General features: G+C 35.8%; 2 protein-coding genes across 3 annotated transcripts; one reads left to right on the top strand and one right to left on the bottom strand.

The window, feature by feature from the left end:
• The first annotated feature begins 15 nt into the window (after nucleotides 1-15).
• Nucleotides 16-2,382, top strand: LOC131786562 (prolyl-tRNA synthetase associated domain-containing protein 1-like). Its single transcript, XM_059103615.2, has one exon. The coding sequence runs from the start codon at nucleotides 227-229 to the stop codon at nucleotides 725-727; it is 501 nt and encodes a 166-aa protein (XP_058959598.2). The 5' UTR covers nucleotides 16-226; the 3' UTR covers nucleotides 728-2,382.
• Nucleotides 2,383-2,513: 131 nt separating this feature from the next.
• Nucleotides 2,514-14,348, bottom strand: LOC131786560 (ribosomal protein S6 kinase alpha-5-like). 2 transcript variants are annotated; one of them, XM_066169625.1, is made up of 17 exons: nucleotides 14,208-14,348; nucleotides 14,015-14,089; nucleotides 13,661-13,879; nucleotides 13,204-13,319; nucleotides 12,720-12,830; nucleotides 12,553-12,636; nucleotides 11,862-11,965; nucleotides 10,963-11,113; nucleotides 10,193-10,354; nucleotides 9,781-9,906; nucleotides 9,365-9,435; nucleotides 8,886-8,942; nucleotides 8,553-8,640; nucleotides 8,075-8,245; nucleotides 7,292-7,492; nucleotides 6,258-6,408; nucleotides 2,514-5,405 (listed from the first exon to the last, which is right to left on the bottom strand). In XM_066169625.1, the coding sequence occupies exons 1-17, from the start codon at nucleotides 14,260-14,262 to the stop codon at nucleotides 5,068-5,070; spliced, it is 2,280 nt and encodes a 759-aa protein (XP_066025722.1). In that variant the 5' UTR covers nucleotides 14,263-14,348; the 3' UTR covers nucleotides 2,514-5,067. The 2 variants fall into 2 exon arrangements, with proteins under 2 accessions (XP_066025722.1, XP_058959596.1); XM_059103613.2 differs by having other exon boundaries at nucleotides 10,969-11,113.
• Between the last annotated feature and the right edge of the window lie 553 nt (nucleotides 14,349-14,901).

The raw sequence follows: 14,901 nt of genomic DNA, 5'->3' as shown, positions 1-14,901 counted from the left end.
TTTTCAAATAATGATTGCAGAAGATTTTGAACGTGTCTAGTACATGTATTGAAGAGGATCTAAAGATATAAGTGCAGTTTAGTAATCTTTCATTTGTTGTTCTAAAACTGCTTCTTGAAATGGTAGTCAGTTCCAATGATACACAAAATGTTGTTTTACACGACATAGGGGTAAATTTGCTTCTCTGCACGTCTTGCCTTCGCATTTCCATTTGGAACATTTTGAAATGGCCGGTGGACGGAAAGAACTCATGGAATACCTTGAAAACTTGGGAATCACTTCAGAAACGGTGGAACATCCCGCCGTTTTCACCGTGGAAGCCATGATGCCGTATATCGGCCATCTCCCAGGAGCGCACAGCAAGAATCTTTTCTTGAAGGACAAGAAGAAAAAACGCTTATGGCTCTTCACGGCTTTGGCGACTCGCGAGATCAACTTGAACGATCTTGCCAAAAAAGTCGGAGCAAGTGGAGGATTTCGGTTTGCAGATGAAGCAGTTATGTTGGAAAAACTTGGTGTCGGACAGGGTTGCGTGACACCCCTATCTCTGTTCAACGACACCCATCAAGAAGTCACGTTCTTACTAGACGCAAGTTTTGTGGAGGATAATCACGAGAAAGTGCATTTCCATCCGATGACTAACGAAGCAACAACAAGCATGAAACCCGAAGATTTCATGAAATTTGTCAAAGCAACCGGGCATGAACCAATCATCGTGCACTTCTAGAATCACTGTTAGTGGGAACGTTGCTAGTGGACACGAGTCTGAATTGTGTACAAAATGTGTTCGAAATTTGTTACGTGTACACAAAAGTAACGTAATCAATTATTTAGGATTACTTTTTTATCTGAACCATGAGGCAGTCCCTCTCTTTCAGCGCAATCCTCAGCATGGGGTCATAAAATTGGCAAAAGGCAATTTCTTTGCAAAAAAACCGTGCCTTAGAGGAGTGAGACACGTGGACAAATGTGACACTAACTGGGAATTTTTCTTAGACTATAATAATGATAATTTCGCAGATGACTGCTGAACTAGTGACTTACTCCAAAGGTTATACTGGGAAAGAGGGATTTCAAATAATCTATTTGTAAATCAGTCCTTGTATTACAGACATGTACCAACATCGTCAAAATTATGGTAGCATTTTGATTCTTAGTTGAAATCCAGAAAGAAGACTACTTTGTCATGTACTTAGTGCACTAGTCAAAGTAAATACTGCAATTTCAGGCCGATTACCCGCGGGTAATCCGTTAATTTTTCCACAAACAGTTGTTAGTGCAGGTTATAGGAAGGTGCGGGTAATACGATAATTTTTAAAGCTTATAAGTCTTAAAACTATAAGCAGGAAAAAACCAGAGATGATAAGATGCGCTAAAGATACTCTTTAAAAAACCTCTGTAATAACTTGTTTATTTCGTGCAGATTGCACGTTACAATAAGAGACTTTAAAACTCTCGATGAAAGCTGATGCAAATCGAAAACATACAAAACTCGATTCAAAGCTTTTATCTTGTTTGTACTCTTACTTTCTTACCTTGTCAATTTCACAACTTGTTTCTTTTTAATTTCAAAAAACAATTCTCACTTACACGGGAAGCAAACTTGATATTAAAAGACTTTAATTGTGAAAATTTGAGCAATTCACACGGAAAATGATGCGACATGTTCATTTCGTGGCGCCGCATAATTAATGACGCGAGATAATTTTTGACGCACAAGTGAAATTTCTTAGCTGGCATTGCCTTGAGTGAAAGACTAATTTCCCGTTTCAAGGGATTTATTCGACTTATAGATCTTGAGATATCGATTTTTTTAGAACAGATTTTTACAAGTGGTATCATTCTCAATGAAAAAGCAAAGACAAAAAGTGTGAAAATTTATTAGTTGCACGCTAAAGGTATCATGTTAACAAAATCAATGAAGGAACTTTGTGCGAGTCGACGATTTCCTCTTGTTTTTGGGTGCGGGTTATCTGCCAGTGCGGGTAATCTGTTGAAACTTTTTTCTCGTTATTGCAAAAATTGACCGATGCGGGTAATCTGCCATACGGGTAAATGAACGGAAATTACAGTACTCACTCCTCACCCCTCATTCCTCTTTCCTTCTCCCCAGGTTATGTGGGGCTTTGTTTACCATTAGCAGCTTTTTGCCCCCATTACGTAGAGAATCCATGTTTTTGTTGTCTGTCTGTGGGAATGTAGGGCAGTGGTTGGAATTCCATGAAATATGTACACACGATGGTGGCTACTCTTCCTGCACAGATTTATGGAGTTTGTAAGATGAAATTAAAGTCTGCTTTTGCAAAGATTTGAAATAAGATGAATAGTGTTGTAAAGTAACGCTGTTATGAGAGAGTTAAAATTTTATTCCAAAAGTGTCTTGCAGTGTATGTAACTAATAGAATTAAAATATTATCCTAATTCTGGATAACATTTCCTACTCTGTACAACAGGACCCAAGCTCATCCAACTTAATCGTTAAATTAACATCAGTCTGGAAACAATCAGTGAAATTCTGTCTACATTTTGAAACTTTTTAAAAGCCTCATTTATTATTCAATCTGGTCAACTTGTGCTACCTGTAATTACATTAATCGATTATCTTTCCAACCTTACTTGTCTTTCCTCATACTTACATTGTCTGTTCTCACTCCTTGAAAATAGTTACACTTCAGACAAAAAGGAAAAAACATGCGTTTGGCATAAAAATGCAGACCATTACGTATTGTCGATAACAGTTAATATTTACTAGTGATGCGACATAATGTTGCCTTGATTTTCAGCCTTTCAAACAATTTTCCTGAAGATCTGGAAGACTTTTAAGGCTTGTAATGAAAAACATAACAAAATTCGCAATTCATGTAGTTTGTAAAAAAGCTTGAATGTGTTACTTACTATTAGTGTTCTTAATGACAAAAATTTTAACCACTACCATTGTTTAATTACAGTACAGTAGACCTATTTCAAGTTTTGCAATTAATACTGAGTGCAAGCATTTATTTTACAGACACTGATTGTGAAAACAGTTCTTGTTTGTTAGCACAAGGTAAGTAAACAGGCCAATATTACCCATTATCACCTCAAAGTGAAACTCCCTGAGAAACTTTCTTGAAGTCAAATTCCTTACCAAATAAAAAAAGAACACTTTGGTGATCAGAAAAACTATCAAAGTAGGGTTACCCAAATATATCTAAAACCCTGGCTACTTGGTGCTCCAGAAGAGAGAAACATTTTCATTACAAAAATTGACTGCAGACATTATTAATAATAATCCATTTAACAGTTGCCAACTTGTCTGCCATGCCTTTGAACAGAAGTGAGGCTGCTAAGATTGACCTTGTTGGGATAAAAATGTTGCTGCTTTTCAAATGTAAATTACTTTGTTATCATGCTTACTAGATATTGGTCTCTATCACAAGGTCACCTTCAGCCTCACTCCAAATCAAAGGCTTGGCAATTAAGAACACAACTGTAAAATGGCTTATTAGGAAAGTAAGCTTAAAATAAAAAAAAAAATTCAAAATTGCATGCTATAAAATTAGGGCTATTTTAACCCTTTAACTCCCAAAAGTCATTAAAAATTAATGTGACTTCTCATGATATTCAAACATCATTTTGCAAACAGGAAATAAATATACTGAAACTTAGGCTTAGGCTTAAGTTGTTACTTGGATCTAAAATCAAATTCTCGAAACTAATTCACAAGGAAATATGTGGTGGCTAGAAGGGAGAATTAACAATCAGATCTTAGGAGTTAAAGAGAGAAGGATGTGTTGAAAAAAGAAATTTTTTATGATCACTGTACACTCAGATGGGTATCTATGAATGCCAATTATTTTAACATCAGTTCAGTTTCTTAACCCTTTCCAGCTCAAAAGTACCATATAGCACAGGATGCCATTACATACTAAATATTTATTCATTTTTTCTGAATTTTTTGCAACCAAAAGGTCATTGAAAGATCTGCACATTGAAGGCATAAAATCATGGTCCCCTCCAATATTAGACTTGGTTTACCACTCCTGCAACTTTTGGAACTTTTTGTCTTTGCACTGTTTTGGTTCAGGTGATATCTCACCACAATCAATGCTCTGAGGGTTGCAATTTAGCCTATAGTTTAGTGGTATACTCTACATGTACAAGGCAAACAAAAAATGTCAAGGTTTTTTATTCTACACTTTGGACACTTCTCAGACAGTCTTTCAGTTACCTCCTCTACATCTGTTGGTGTCCTTTATAGCATGCACCCCAAAAAAACCTATAAAATGATATATTATACATGGTCTATATCTAGTGGTTCATTACTCTCATTTTAGAAAAAATTTGGCATTTCCCTTGGGCAGGAAAGGGTAAGAATTCCATTTCAAGAACTTCTAAAGAGAGGCAGAAGGCTAGCAATTTCTACCAGTTGGTGAGTCATAACTTTCAGGTCATCTACAATACCTCTATATAATTTTTTGCTCTACTGTGTGCCCAAACATTTATTTGAAAAAAAAATCTTGACAAGAGCTTTTATATGGACATACAGCATAGTCATAAGAACAAGTATTACTAATAACTATTATAATGAGGATTCCAATGGATGCCATTGTAACATTACTTTCAGTCCTATTACAAGAAATAATAACTTACTGTTATATACACTACAATTTTAAGAAATTTGTGTCCCCAACCAATCTTGACTAGTAATTATAAAGTACCCCAAAATCTTGTCATTATGTATTGCAAATTATTTGAGTGTGTTTTCTAAAAAAAAATTGTTAAAATGCAACCTTGTGCACTACAAAAACTCATATCACACAATAAATTATAAAATTTCATTCTCACCACAACAGCAAATTGTTTAACATCCACCTTCAAACTACATTTCCAAGTGAACTTAATATTGCTATTATTCTTAAAATATTTTATTAACAAATTATACTTGTCTATCAGTCATACAAACTGCAATTCATTCATTCTTACACGGTATTTGCATCACTCACAGTGTGCCATATCTACAGTTTTTCTCCATTTGTAACAAGTTCGAAATTATTCAAAAAAAATTTACCATTTGAGTGACCAGTGTCATCTTGGATTTAATAAGGGGGATGTTCCTCCACTGTTGCTTAGATCACTACTTGTGGTAGACCTACTTTCTGTTGACGTTGTCTTGTTCTTTTTCCGTCTCTTGGCAAGTGGTGCTTGTTGCACATCCATTAAGGTAAATCCCTCCTTATGTGCTCTGTTAAAAGCATCATATGTTACATTTAATGCAGACTCCACGTAAGTCCTTTTATGTCCTTTGCCCAAAATTCCTGGGGTCATGAGAGGGGTATGGGGCAGACATGTACCACCCCTAAGCCACTCGTGGTTCACAACTTCTCTAATTTTTAGTCTCTTGCTTGGATCCACTGTTAAAAGCCCTGGAGAGGAGAGAGAGAGAGACACACACACATTAAATTTAGCTAACTATTGTATTATGATTGGATAGAAAAGTGCCAGACAAAAGGCAAAAAGAGAAGTAGTCATGAGTCAAAATACTTTTATATAATAAGCTCAGTTACGCACACATTCTGATTGGTTCTCACTTATGATCTATTGGAGGACAGACATATAGATGACGTCATCATTAAAACTTTTTTTAATTCTTTATTATATAAAACAAATAGATTCCAAGTTGCCATGCATCTGTTCAGTAATAGATCACAGAGGATGTCAAAATGTGGTAAGAACATCAGTGACACACTTGGCTGCACCTTATGTGCCACTTTTTTGTTCTTACCCCATTTTGATGTCATCTGTGATCTATTACTGAACAGACGCATGGCAACCTGGAATTTATTTGTTAAGTTGACTAAGTTACAGTTACAGGTGTGGCTGGAGAAGAAAACATTTGGCAGGTGTACCTTCGCTACCCTGCAATCAGTCTGTACTTCATGACTTCAAGAAAAATAATTTCTGTCTAGTACCCCATGGCCAACTCAGTTAATAAATAACTCTTACTTAAAGTAAGTTTGAGTTATACACTGTGGTTTACAGACTGATTGAAAAAAAACGAGGTTCCATAACTAACAGTACAGACAGAGAAAACGAGTGGAGCAAACAGGGAAATGCGGCCCACTAAATTGACCAATCAAAATACATGTACTAGCTAGTTGAGAGATATAATTAGTACTATTATTTACATAAATGACTACCTGAGAAACTGAATAAAAATATTATGACTTGCATAGGAGGATCAAGCTTCAATGAACTGATAAACTCTGACATCAAACCTTTGATGAGGTCTTTTGCAGCTGGTGATATCGACTCCCACTGCTGCCCTTCAAATCTGATGTCACCATGTGTTATTCTTTGCATGATGAAATCTGAAGATCTAAAGCTACGACTGCTTTGGAATGGTACCTGACCAGACAACATGGTGTACTGTGGTGAAAAACATGAAAAGTATCTTATAACTTCATTCATAAATCAGACACAAAGTGATAACAATGGTTATGACTTTTATTTGCCCTTTAACTCCCATGAGTGACCAAGATAGAATTTCTCCTTACAAAATCACTACTAATAATATCATACAAACAAATTATGAGAATTAAGGAAAATATTAATTAGGGGGTTATTAGTTGATCCAATACCAATGAGCATCGTAAAAATAGTATGGCAGAGGGTAAGGAGAAGTACAAGGTAATCTGGTATCATCAACTGAGTAGATCAGTTTACATAAATTAGCCAACATAAAGAGTTTCTAAGCTGATGTTTTGAGCACTAGCCCTGCATTAATGTAAGGAGAATTACTAAAAAAGATCTTGGAGGTGAAAGGGTTAAAGTACACCTTAAGAAATCATAGATTGTGGCTAAAAGCCCATTTAATGAGATCCATCAACCTTCACCCAATCTACACTAACTCTGGTCATGAAAACTCCGTACCAAATTTGCAGCTTAACTGTTTAACTCCCAGATCAAATTTCAAATTCTCTTTACTGTCAACCATACAATTCTTATAATGTTATTTCAGAGAATTTAGTATTGGATCAACTAATTATCAGTCCCTAAATTGACATTTTTCTTTATTCTCATCACTTATCTGGTTGATATTGTATATATATATAATGTATTGGAGAAATTCTGTCTTGGTCACTCATGGGAGTTAAAGGGTTACCAGCTAAAAATTTGTCTTTCCTGTAAAACTATATAATCATAATTATTTATTAAATATTAAATAGGATTCTTCAGGACACCCTGTCTGGGAAAAAAAAACTTTTTATCAGTCAAAAGACCTGACAGGAGCAATTTCTGTTCTGCTCACCATTATAACTCCAAGACTCCATAAGTCGCATGATTCATCATAGCCACTTCTGTTCATAGTTTGGCTGATTACTTCAGGTGCAGCATAAGCTGCCGTGAAGCAAGGCGTCCTTAAGGGTTGATTTTCTGGCTTAAGTCTTGCAAAGCCAAAGTCCACAATTTTTAGTTCTGCATCCTCTGAATTATCTACAAACAGTAAGTTCTGAAGAAAGCAAGTGCAGAAACAAAATCATTGTTAGGAACAACTAAATTTATGACTCTCTTCACAGTTTTTCTGCTTTGAAATTTCCTTTTAACCTCTCAACTCCCAGAAGTGATTATCACGAAACTTCTCCCTGTTACATCCAATACTGTATCAAGTTATCTGGTGAACAGGTAGTGAGAATACTCAAACTAATCAAGTAGATGTTATTATCTTGATCTTTCCCCAAATTCTCATAACTAGTTTAAAAGCTAGAGGTAGGATCAAAGAATAAAGTCTGAAGACAAATATCTGAGTATATTTTTGCACCAAGTAGAAGCTACTGTTTATTCATAAACACCACACAGAATGAGATGTAGTTAACCCTTTACACCCTAACATCTTTATGCATATTCTCCATACTGTTCTCTATACTTTACCTAGGTTCTAACAGGGAGAATTTGTAAAACCATCAAGAGCTTTGTCAGTTGCGGATCAGTTCCTTTATTCTTGTAACTTAAAACATTGATTCCAGGGTGATATTGTGAGGCAAAATTAAAACCTTGTCACTCTTAGGGATTGAAGGGACGTTAAAGCACACACCTCAGGTTTTAAATCTCTATGTACAACTCCTCGGCCATGCATGAATTCCACAGCAGAGGCTAATTTCCTAATTATGTTGCTTGCTTCCACTTCACAAAAATTTTTCTTTTTCCGTATTCTTTCCAAGAGCTCTCCACCTCCAAGTAATTCCAAAACTAAATAGGTATGGAACTGCAAATTAAAGAAAATCATCCAAATGAAAAAAAAAATTGTTTTATACATAGATGACAAAATCAAGTCAAAAGTTTTGCAGCTAAAAACATAAGGAAGTAGTTTCACATTTCATTGTATGCTAACTTCTCTTACAAAATCATACATGGCCAGTTTGCCGTAGAAAACTCATGATGAGGATGGACAAATCTGTCCGCTAAAGAATGACCAAATTCTGTATATCAATTGATCTGGAAATGTATAACAGTTAATAGGGAAAAGTATGAATCACATCCTTGTAGTTTGAAGTTTAAATGAGTGCACTTACATCATCCTGAAACACCTCCTGCAGTCGCACAATATTAGGATGACCTTGACAGATTCTTAGAGACTGTTCTTCCCGGATATGATCACGCCTGCAAAAACACAGTAAATTAAGATGTGAATTCCTCATAAGAGCCTTGTTTCTCTAATCAACGTGTTTCACAACAGGAAAATACACTTTTGCATAATAATCAATCTACACAGCTACTGTGCCATCACTGATGCCAAATATAATAATAATAATAATAATGATAATAATAACAACTTTATTAATCACCAAAAAGTAAAGCATAAAGGTGAGTCTAACACACTGTGAAAAGTACCAGATTTTACTCACCTTCTGCTCACAACTTTCACTGCATACGCAACCCTAGTTCTAATGTGGACACATTTTCTAAAAAAAAAAAAAAACACTGACCAACATTAATCTAACATACATGTAATTTCCATTTTTATATTTTTTATCATATCATATTTTTATTATTTTTATGGCCCACCATTTTAAACTCAAAGGCATAATTTCCATATGAGCTCAGAATATAACGTTTTTCACACTTAATTGTCTAGTTTGCTAAATCTTCTGGATAAAAGTAAAATTAGATTAGATCTGTTACTTCATGTTTCTGGTCTGAAGAAAACTTGACAGCTATATTTCTCAATTGCAGAACAAAAATGGTGGCCAATGAGTACTTTTTAATTTTGTCACTTTGGGTTGTTAAATGGCAGCTTGAAATTAGTTGAGCTTGGAGCCCCATGCTCAGGCTTTTCTTTTCAAAGATTGCAATCAATGTAGCAAGGAATCCAGTGTGACATTACCTACAAGTTGAAAAACTTCCATCACCAAGAACTTCATCACTAATAGCATAGTTTCGAAAAAAAGGAGAATCCTGAAAAAAAGAATGACCATAAAATTTTCAAATGAGAACCACTGTGACATTATTTCAAAAGTTACAAAAAAATCATTGAAAAATTTATCAAAATTAGATGATGATAGTGCCATGAGATGCAAATCGGAGCACAGTGTTCTGCATCCATGGAAACCAAGTCTGCAATAACCAGTAAAAACACTCTCTTTAAATGAAAGAGTATTCTTAGTGATTTGATAGAGAGATCAGTTTGCCCAATTATGACACTGTTAAATCATGAATATTTCTCTCCTGGGAGAACCAATTACTGAAAATAAACTGTCTAAAATCATTTTAATCTACATGATTATACAAATGAATTGTTACCTCAAATAAAGCTGCATAATCTACAGCACCTGGAGCTGGCCTGTGCTCTGAGGGTTTGTTTGCCACCAGACGCTTGGTAAATTCATTTTCTCCAAATATTATTGAGGGTGCTACAAATGAATAACCCTGGACAAAAAAATATTAAAAGTAGAATGTAACAATAAAATTTTACTTGTTTTGTGCAATTTTGCCACAGTGTAGTGTAATGTTGATAATCTTCTACAAAGTACACCAATAAATCAATAAAGGCTGTGAGCCGTAACACCTGTTACAGCTGAGTATCCTTGATGTTGTGAGTGAAGAGGTCAATCACTGTTTAGTTACACCTGGGCATGTATTACAAAGTTACAGATGTTATCTCCCATTCAATGGCCGCTTCAAAACTTTGTGACAGCCTTGCTATCTGTCTTACCTTGAAAATTCTATCCGCAGTCTTAGGTATGGCTGCTGGTGAATATGTGGGGACCATGTCTGTGAATTCTTCTGCAAAGTTACTCACATCAGTTTCAAATCCAATGCGAGGTTTAAAGGGAGCAGCAATCTTCCTCTCAGCAAGCAGCCCCCAATCAATTGCCTTAAATTAATTCAATGATGAAAGCAAGTAAATAATTAAGAACTTTTCAGTAAAGTTGAGGTGGCTAAAAGTGGATATTTCCCAAGCCGCAAAGCAGTGAGGTAAATATCTGCCACTGGCCACCAACACTGAGGTGAACAATTGTTTTTAGTAAATACTAAGACAGTGAGATAACATTAATACAGCACAAAAAGATGATTTTAACTGATTTACAATTACAACATTTTCAGGCAAAAATCATGTGCACATTGCTCAGAGGTGAAAAGCAAAGGATATGTAAAGTTTGAGTAGCCAATCAGAAAGTACTTTCATCACTAACAACTGTTTTTAATTGGCATAACTCATGCACAATTTTTTTTCTTATAATGGTACCACTGTCCAGGCAGCTAATTTGAAAGGAATGAAATAAATGAGTTTACTGTAGAGTTACAGGCATAGAGAAGTGACTGTCAATGACCTTGTCATGTTGCTTTAGTGACAGAGTTAGTCAGGGGAAAGGCCCCATAATAAATGATTCAAATGATTGGTTGCCAGGAACCTTTTTGGAAACCTCTGAACAAATTAATCAAAGCTATAACGAAACATTTACGGAAAATATTTTGCATTACATCAACCTTGAAGAAAGGATGATCCTTTATGTCTTGGGCTCCCTTTGCTCCAAGTCGCACTTTTGGATCTTTCTGCAAAAGCTTCAGAAGTAAATCCACAACTTCTCTTGAAATGTCTGCTGGCATGGGCGGGTTGTTATACAGAATTCGTCTACAGAGCAGAGAAATTCTAGAGTTAAAAAAACTAGTCTCATCTCACATGGGAGTACCATGTGGCTTTTTCTGTCTTAGTTAGTTACACAGCACATTTGCCGCAGCTTTGTAAACCCTTTGATCTGATCAAATCATGATATGATCCCTGAGAGTGACTAGCATCTAATTTCTCCTTACAATATCACCCCCACATTACAAATTAAGGTCACAAGAATAAAGGAAATGATCACCAAAAATGGGAGCTCTTGATTCTTACACATATTCTTCTTATCAGTACCTTAGGGAATGTGTAGAGAACAGTAGAGAGAAAATGCATACTGATGTTAGAATACATAGGGTTAAGTTTTGGAGCAATAGGGAATTTGGATTAGGCACTCCAGTATACTTAACCCTTTCACGCATTGATTGACCAGGATAGAATTTCTCCCTACAATATCCATACAATTTCAAGCAGACAAGGATGAGAATAACAAGAAATATCAATTAGGAAATTATCGGTTGATCTAGTGACAAATTATCACAACTAAAATCATAAGACTTGTACAGCAGCCAGTAAGGAGAATTTGGAGTGAAATGGGTAAAGCAAGCCTCAAAGAGTTCTACCCACCCCCTCCCCCCTCCTCCTCCCATATTTTGGAGCAAACATTGACACTAATATGCTGTGGTTACCAGGAGATCATTTCTTTGTGTAACTGAATCATAATTTGAAGCATCAATTAATACAGTCAGCCACATATTATACTTACTTAGAAATCTCAGACTGACTATTTTTCTCGCCATCAACAGTAAAAGGTGAGGCTCCCGTGAGCAATTCATACATGAGAACACCCAGACTCCACCAGTCCACTGCCTGTAAGGATAAAGAAAAGAAAAAATGGGTAATATTTCAGAGCAAATAAAGTTATTTTTTAATTATGTTACTCTTCAAAAGAGAGTAGAGTAATGGAGAAGATTAAGGACTTTGTAAATGAACTGTTTACATTGACCTCTTTTTCCTTTGAGGTAGTGAGTGTGATGATGAGATTCACAAGCACAACACGGAGGACCAAATAAGTGATAGTGGGATTTTTGTCCTGATTGAAACTTTTTTGTAATCTACAGTAATATTTCATGTCTACCATATTTCAAATTATTGTTTCGATCACTTTGTCACACATTGTGACACAATTTGCAAGCAGAGCACTAAGGACAAAGGAAGTGCAAATAGGATTTTTGTGCTGATTGAAGCTTTTTTTAATTTAAAATATTTCATGTCCACCACAATTTGAATAACATTTATCATCACTTTATCACACATTGTGACAAATTTGCAGGCTAAATTGGGCCCAAAACATACATCTGCCCACCAGAATCAACTCCATCTTTTTAATCTAAATTGCTCACTTCGACAAAAAAAAACAACATTTATTTCAATATTTTATTCGATCTGTGTTGTACCTTATCATGCCCTCTACTACCACCTTTGACAACTTCAGGGGCCATGTACTCAATTGTTCCACAGAATGAATAAGCTCTCTCGCCCTAAAAACAATTAATAAAAAATTCGATTTACAAAGTTACTTGACTGGTAGAAAACTGCTACACACCAAAAACGTCGTGCTTACCGAGTTAGGCGCTGAAAACTCCTTGCTCAGCCCAAAGTCTGTGATCACCACATGCCCATCAGAGTCCAATAAGATGTTCTCTAATTTGATGTCACGGTAAATTATACCGAGCTGAAAGCAAAAATTAGTTTATCTCGTCAACGAGTTGTTTGCATGGTCACCTTCCTAAACTACTGTTTAGATAGATTGCGTGCAATAAAATAATGCAGAAAGAGAAACATTGCGCAATCTGTCAGAGTTTTCAGAGAGTGTACGTTCAATGTTTACTCTCCTGAATAAAAATGCCCCACACAAACAACCAAATTTGAAGAATATGGACGTAAAAATACACGATTATAGCCACCAATTTTGGACCTTGTTTATTTTTATTTACATCCCTTGTAAACTCTGACCAATGAAGCTGAGGAGATCTAATTAGGCGTAAAATCCGACAGGTTTTGTCGAAAACCGGACAAAAAGAGTCTAAATAAAACGTTTTACTCACCCTATGAAGATGTTCGATAGCAATAATAATTTCTCCAATGTATATTCTAACTTCGTCTTCTGTGAACTTCTCTCGTTGATACAAGTGGGTGAAAAGTTCGCCTCCATTCACATAATCTGCGGGATTCACAATAATAACAAATATCATGATTGTATTAAATGAAACTTAGAAGAAGATTTGAGCTTACTAATATTTCGATATTGAATCAAGTCTTTACAAGGCCTATTTAAAAACGAAACCTAAAGCACGGAAGTTTCGCAGAGAAATACGCCAAACTCACGAACCATTCTAGAAACGTGACATTGCTAAATAAAAAAACACGATTTGAAGATTGTACGAAATTCTAAACCTGACGGAAATGATTCCTCAAGTCGTGATTTCGCTTGCTCGATATGAAGGGTTTCTTCAGACTTCTAAAAAAGCGAAGAGAAACTTACACAAATGACATTAAACTTACCCATTATCAAATGTAGTTTTGATTCTGTTTGAAAAGCCCAGTGTAATGTGACAAGAAATGGACACCGGCGAACTGCTTCCAGGACTTGTCGCTCAGTGCGAGTATGTTCAGCTGTCTTCGCTTTCTGAACGATCGTAGCCTTTTTCAGCACTTTCATGGCGTATAGGTTCCCGGTGAAGTAGCCACCTCTTTTACGAACGAGAAAAACTTTTCCATATGCTGTACGTGAGAAAAAAAATTGAGTCAACATTTCCTCGAGGGGTTGAGCACGAAAACTCAAGCAAGTTGAGTTTACGCAGGTTTTGCGCAGAACAGGATCCCTCAAAGAATGAAACTAAATCGGGTGTTCCTTACCTCCCGTTCCAAGAACTTTGAGAAGCTCAAAATTCTCCAGTCCAACCTTTTCGTCTTCATGAGCTGTCAAATTAGCTACGGGAAAAACAAAAAGTTATGCAGAACTGATCGTCACCAGTAAATTGTTTATGTTCAGACCACCAAAATGCCCGACTATTTTAACTTCGCTACAGCAACTGTACGAAATCTGTACCGTTTTTCAGCTCGTGGTGAATCAGTTTCGTGTTCTCATAGCCATTTTCCACCATTTTTGCCGCGCTTTGAAGCCTAAAAGGCTTTCAACAGCGAAAAAGCAGAAATTACACAAAGTTCGCCCGACATAGACGGTTTCGGTAGCAATCCCCGAATCTTATTTCCGACCCTCTGATTGGTTTACCAATTGTAATATATTTGGCTCACGTGACAAAATAATTTCCCCCTTTCCCCAAATTTCACAACTACTTCCGGTCATTTTCGCTAAATTTCTCTCTTTTTACAAATTAAATCAAATCTCAATTGCCAAGAGAAAATAATTCAATTCAAATCGTCAAATTACCAAAGGAGAAAAGAACAACAGAAAACAAAACAAAACATGAAAATGATAAACAACTTTTAGTAACAAATTGCTGGAATGTTCTTACTACTGAAGTCTTACGGAAGCGTAAATGAACAAGGAACTTGGAGCTGTTTGGTTTCCGGTCTGAAGTAATGATTGTTCTTTACGAACTTTCAAGTAGCTAAAACTATTACGATGATGCAAATTTGAAACTCTGGCAAAAACCAACTTATTTTCATTTGTTATTATCTCAAGAGAAAATTAACCTCAGAACACTTCTACGCTTGATCGAGATGTTTATGAGTCACAACTTAATGTTGTGAGATGGTGCGCAAAATGTCTATCTCTATTT

This window comes from Pocillopora verrucosa, chromosome 7, assembly GCF_036669915.1.
Source record: "Pocillopora verrucosa isolate sample1 chromosome 7, ASM3666991v2, whole genome shotgun sequence".
NCBI lineage: Eukaryota > Metazoa > Cnidaria > Anthozoa > Scleractinia > Pocilloporidae > Pocillopora > Pocillopora verrucosa.
Note: the sequence above shows the minus strand (reverse complement) of the source record. Positions and strands in the feature narration are given on the sequence as shown.

Coding starts and splice junctions, on each gene's coding strand:
- LOC131786562 (XM_059103615.2), top strand. CDS start 227: ATGGCCGGTGGACGGAAAGAACTCATGGAATACCTTGAAAACTTGGGA.
- LOC131786560 (XM_066169625.1), bottom strand. CDS start 14,262: ATGGTGGAAAATGGCTATGAGAACACGAAACTGATTCACCACGAGCTG. Junction 10,355..10,962: donor ATCCTTTCTTCAAGGTTGAT/GTAATGCAAAAT, acceptor AATTAATTTAAG/GCAATTGATTGGGGGCTGCT. Junction 8,641..8,885: donor GTGAAAGTTGTGAGCAGAAG/GTGAGTAAAATC, acceptor GTGTTTTTGCAG/GCGTGATCATATCCGGGAAG.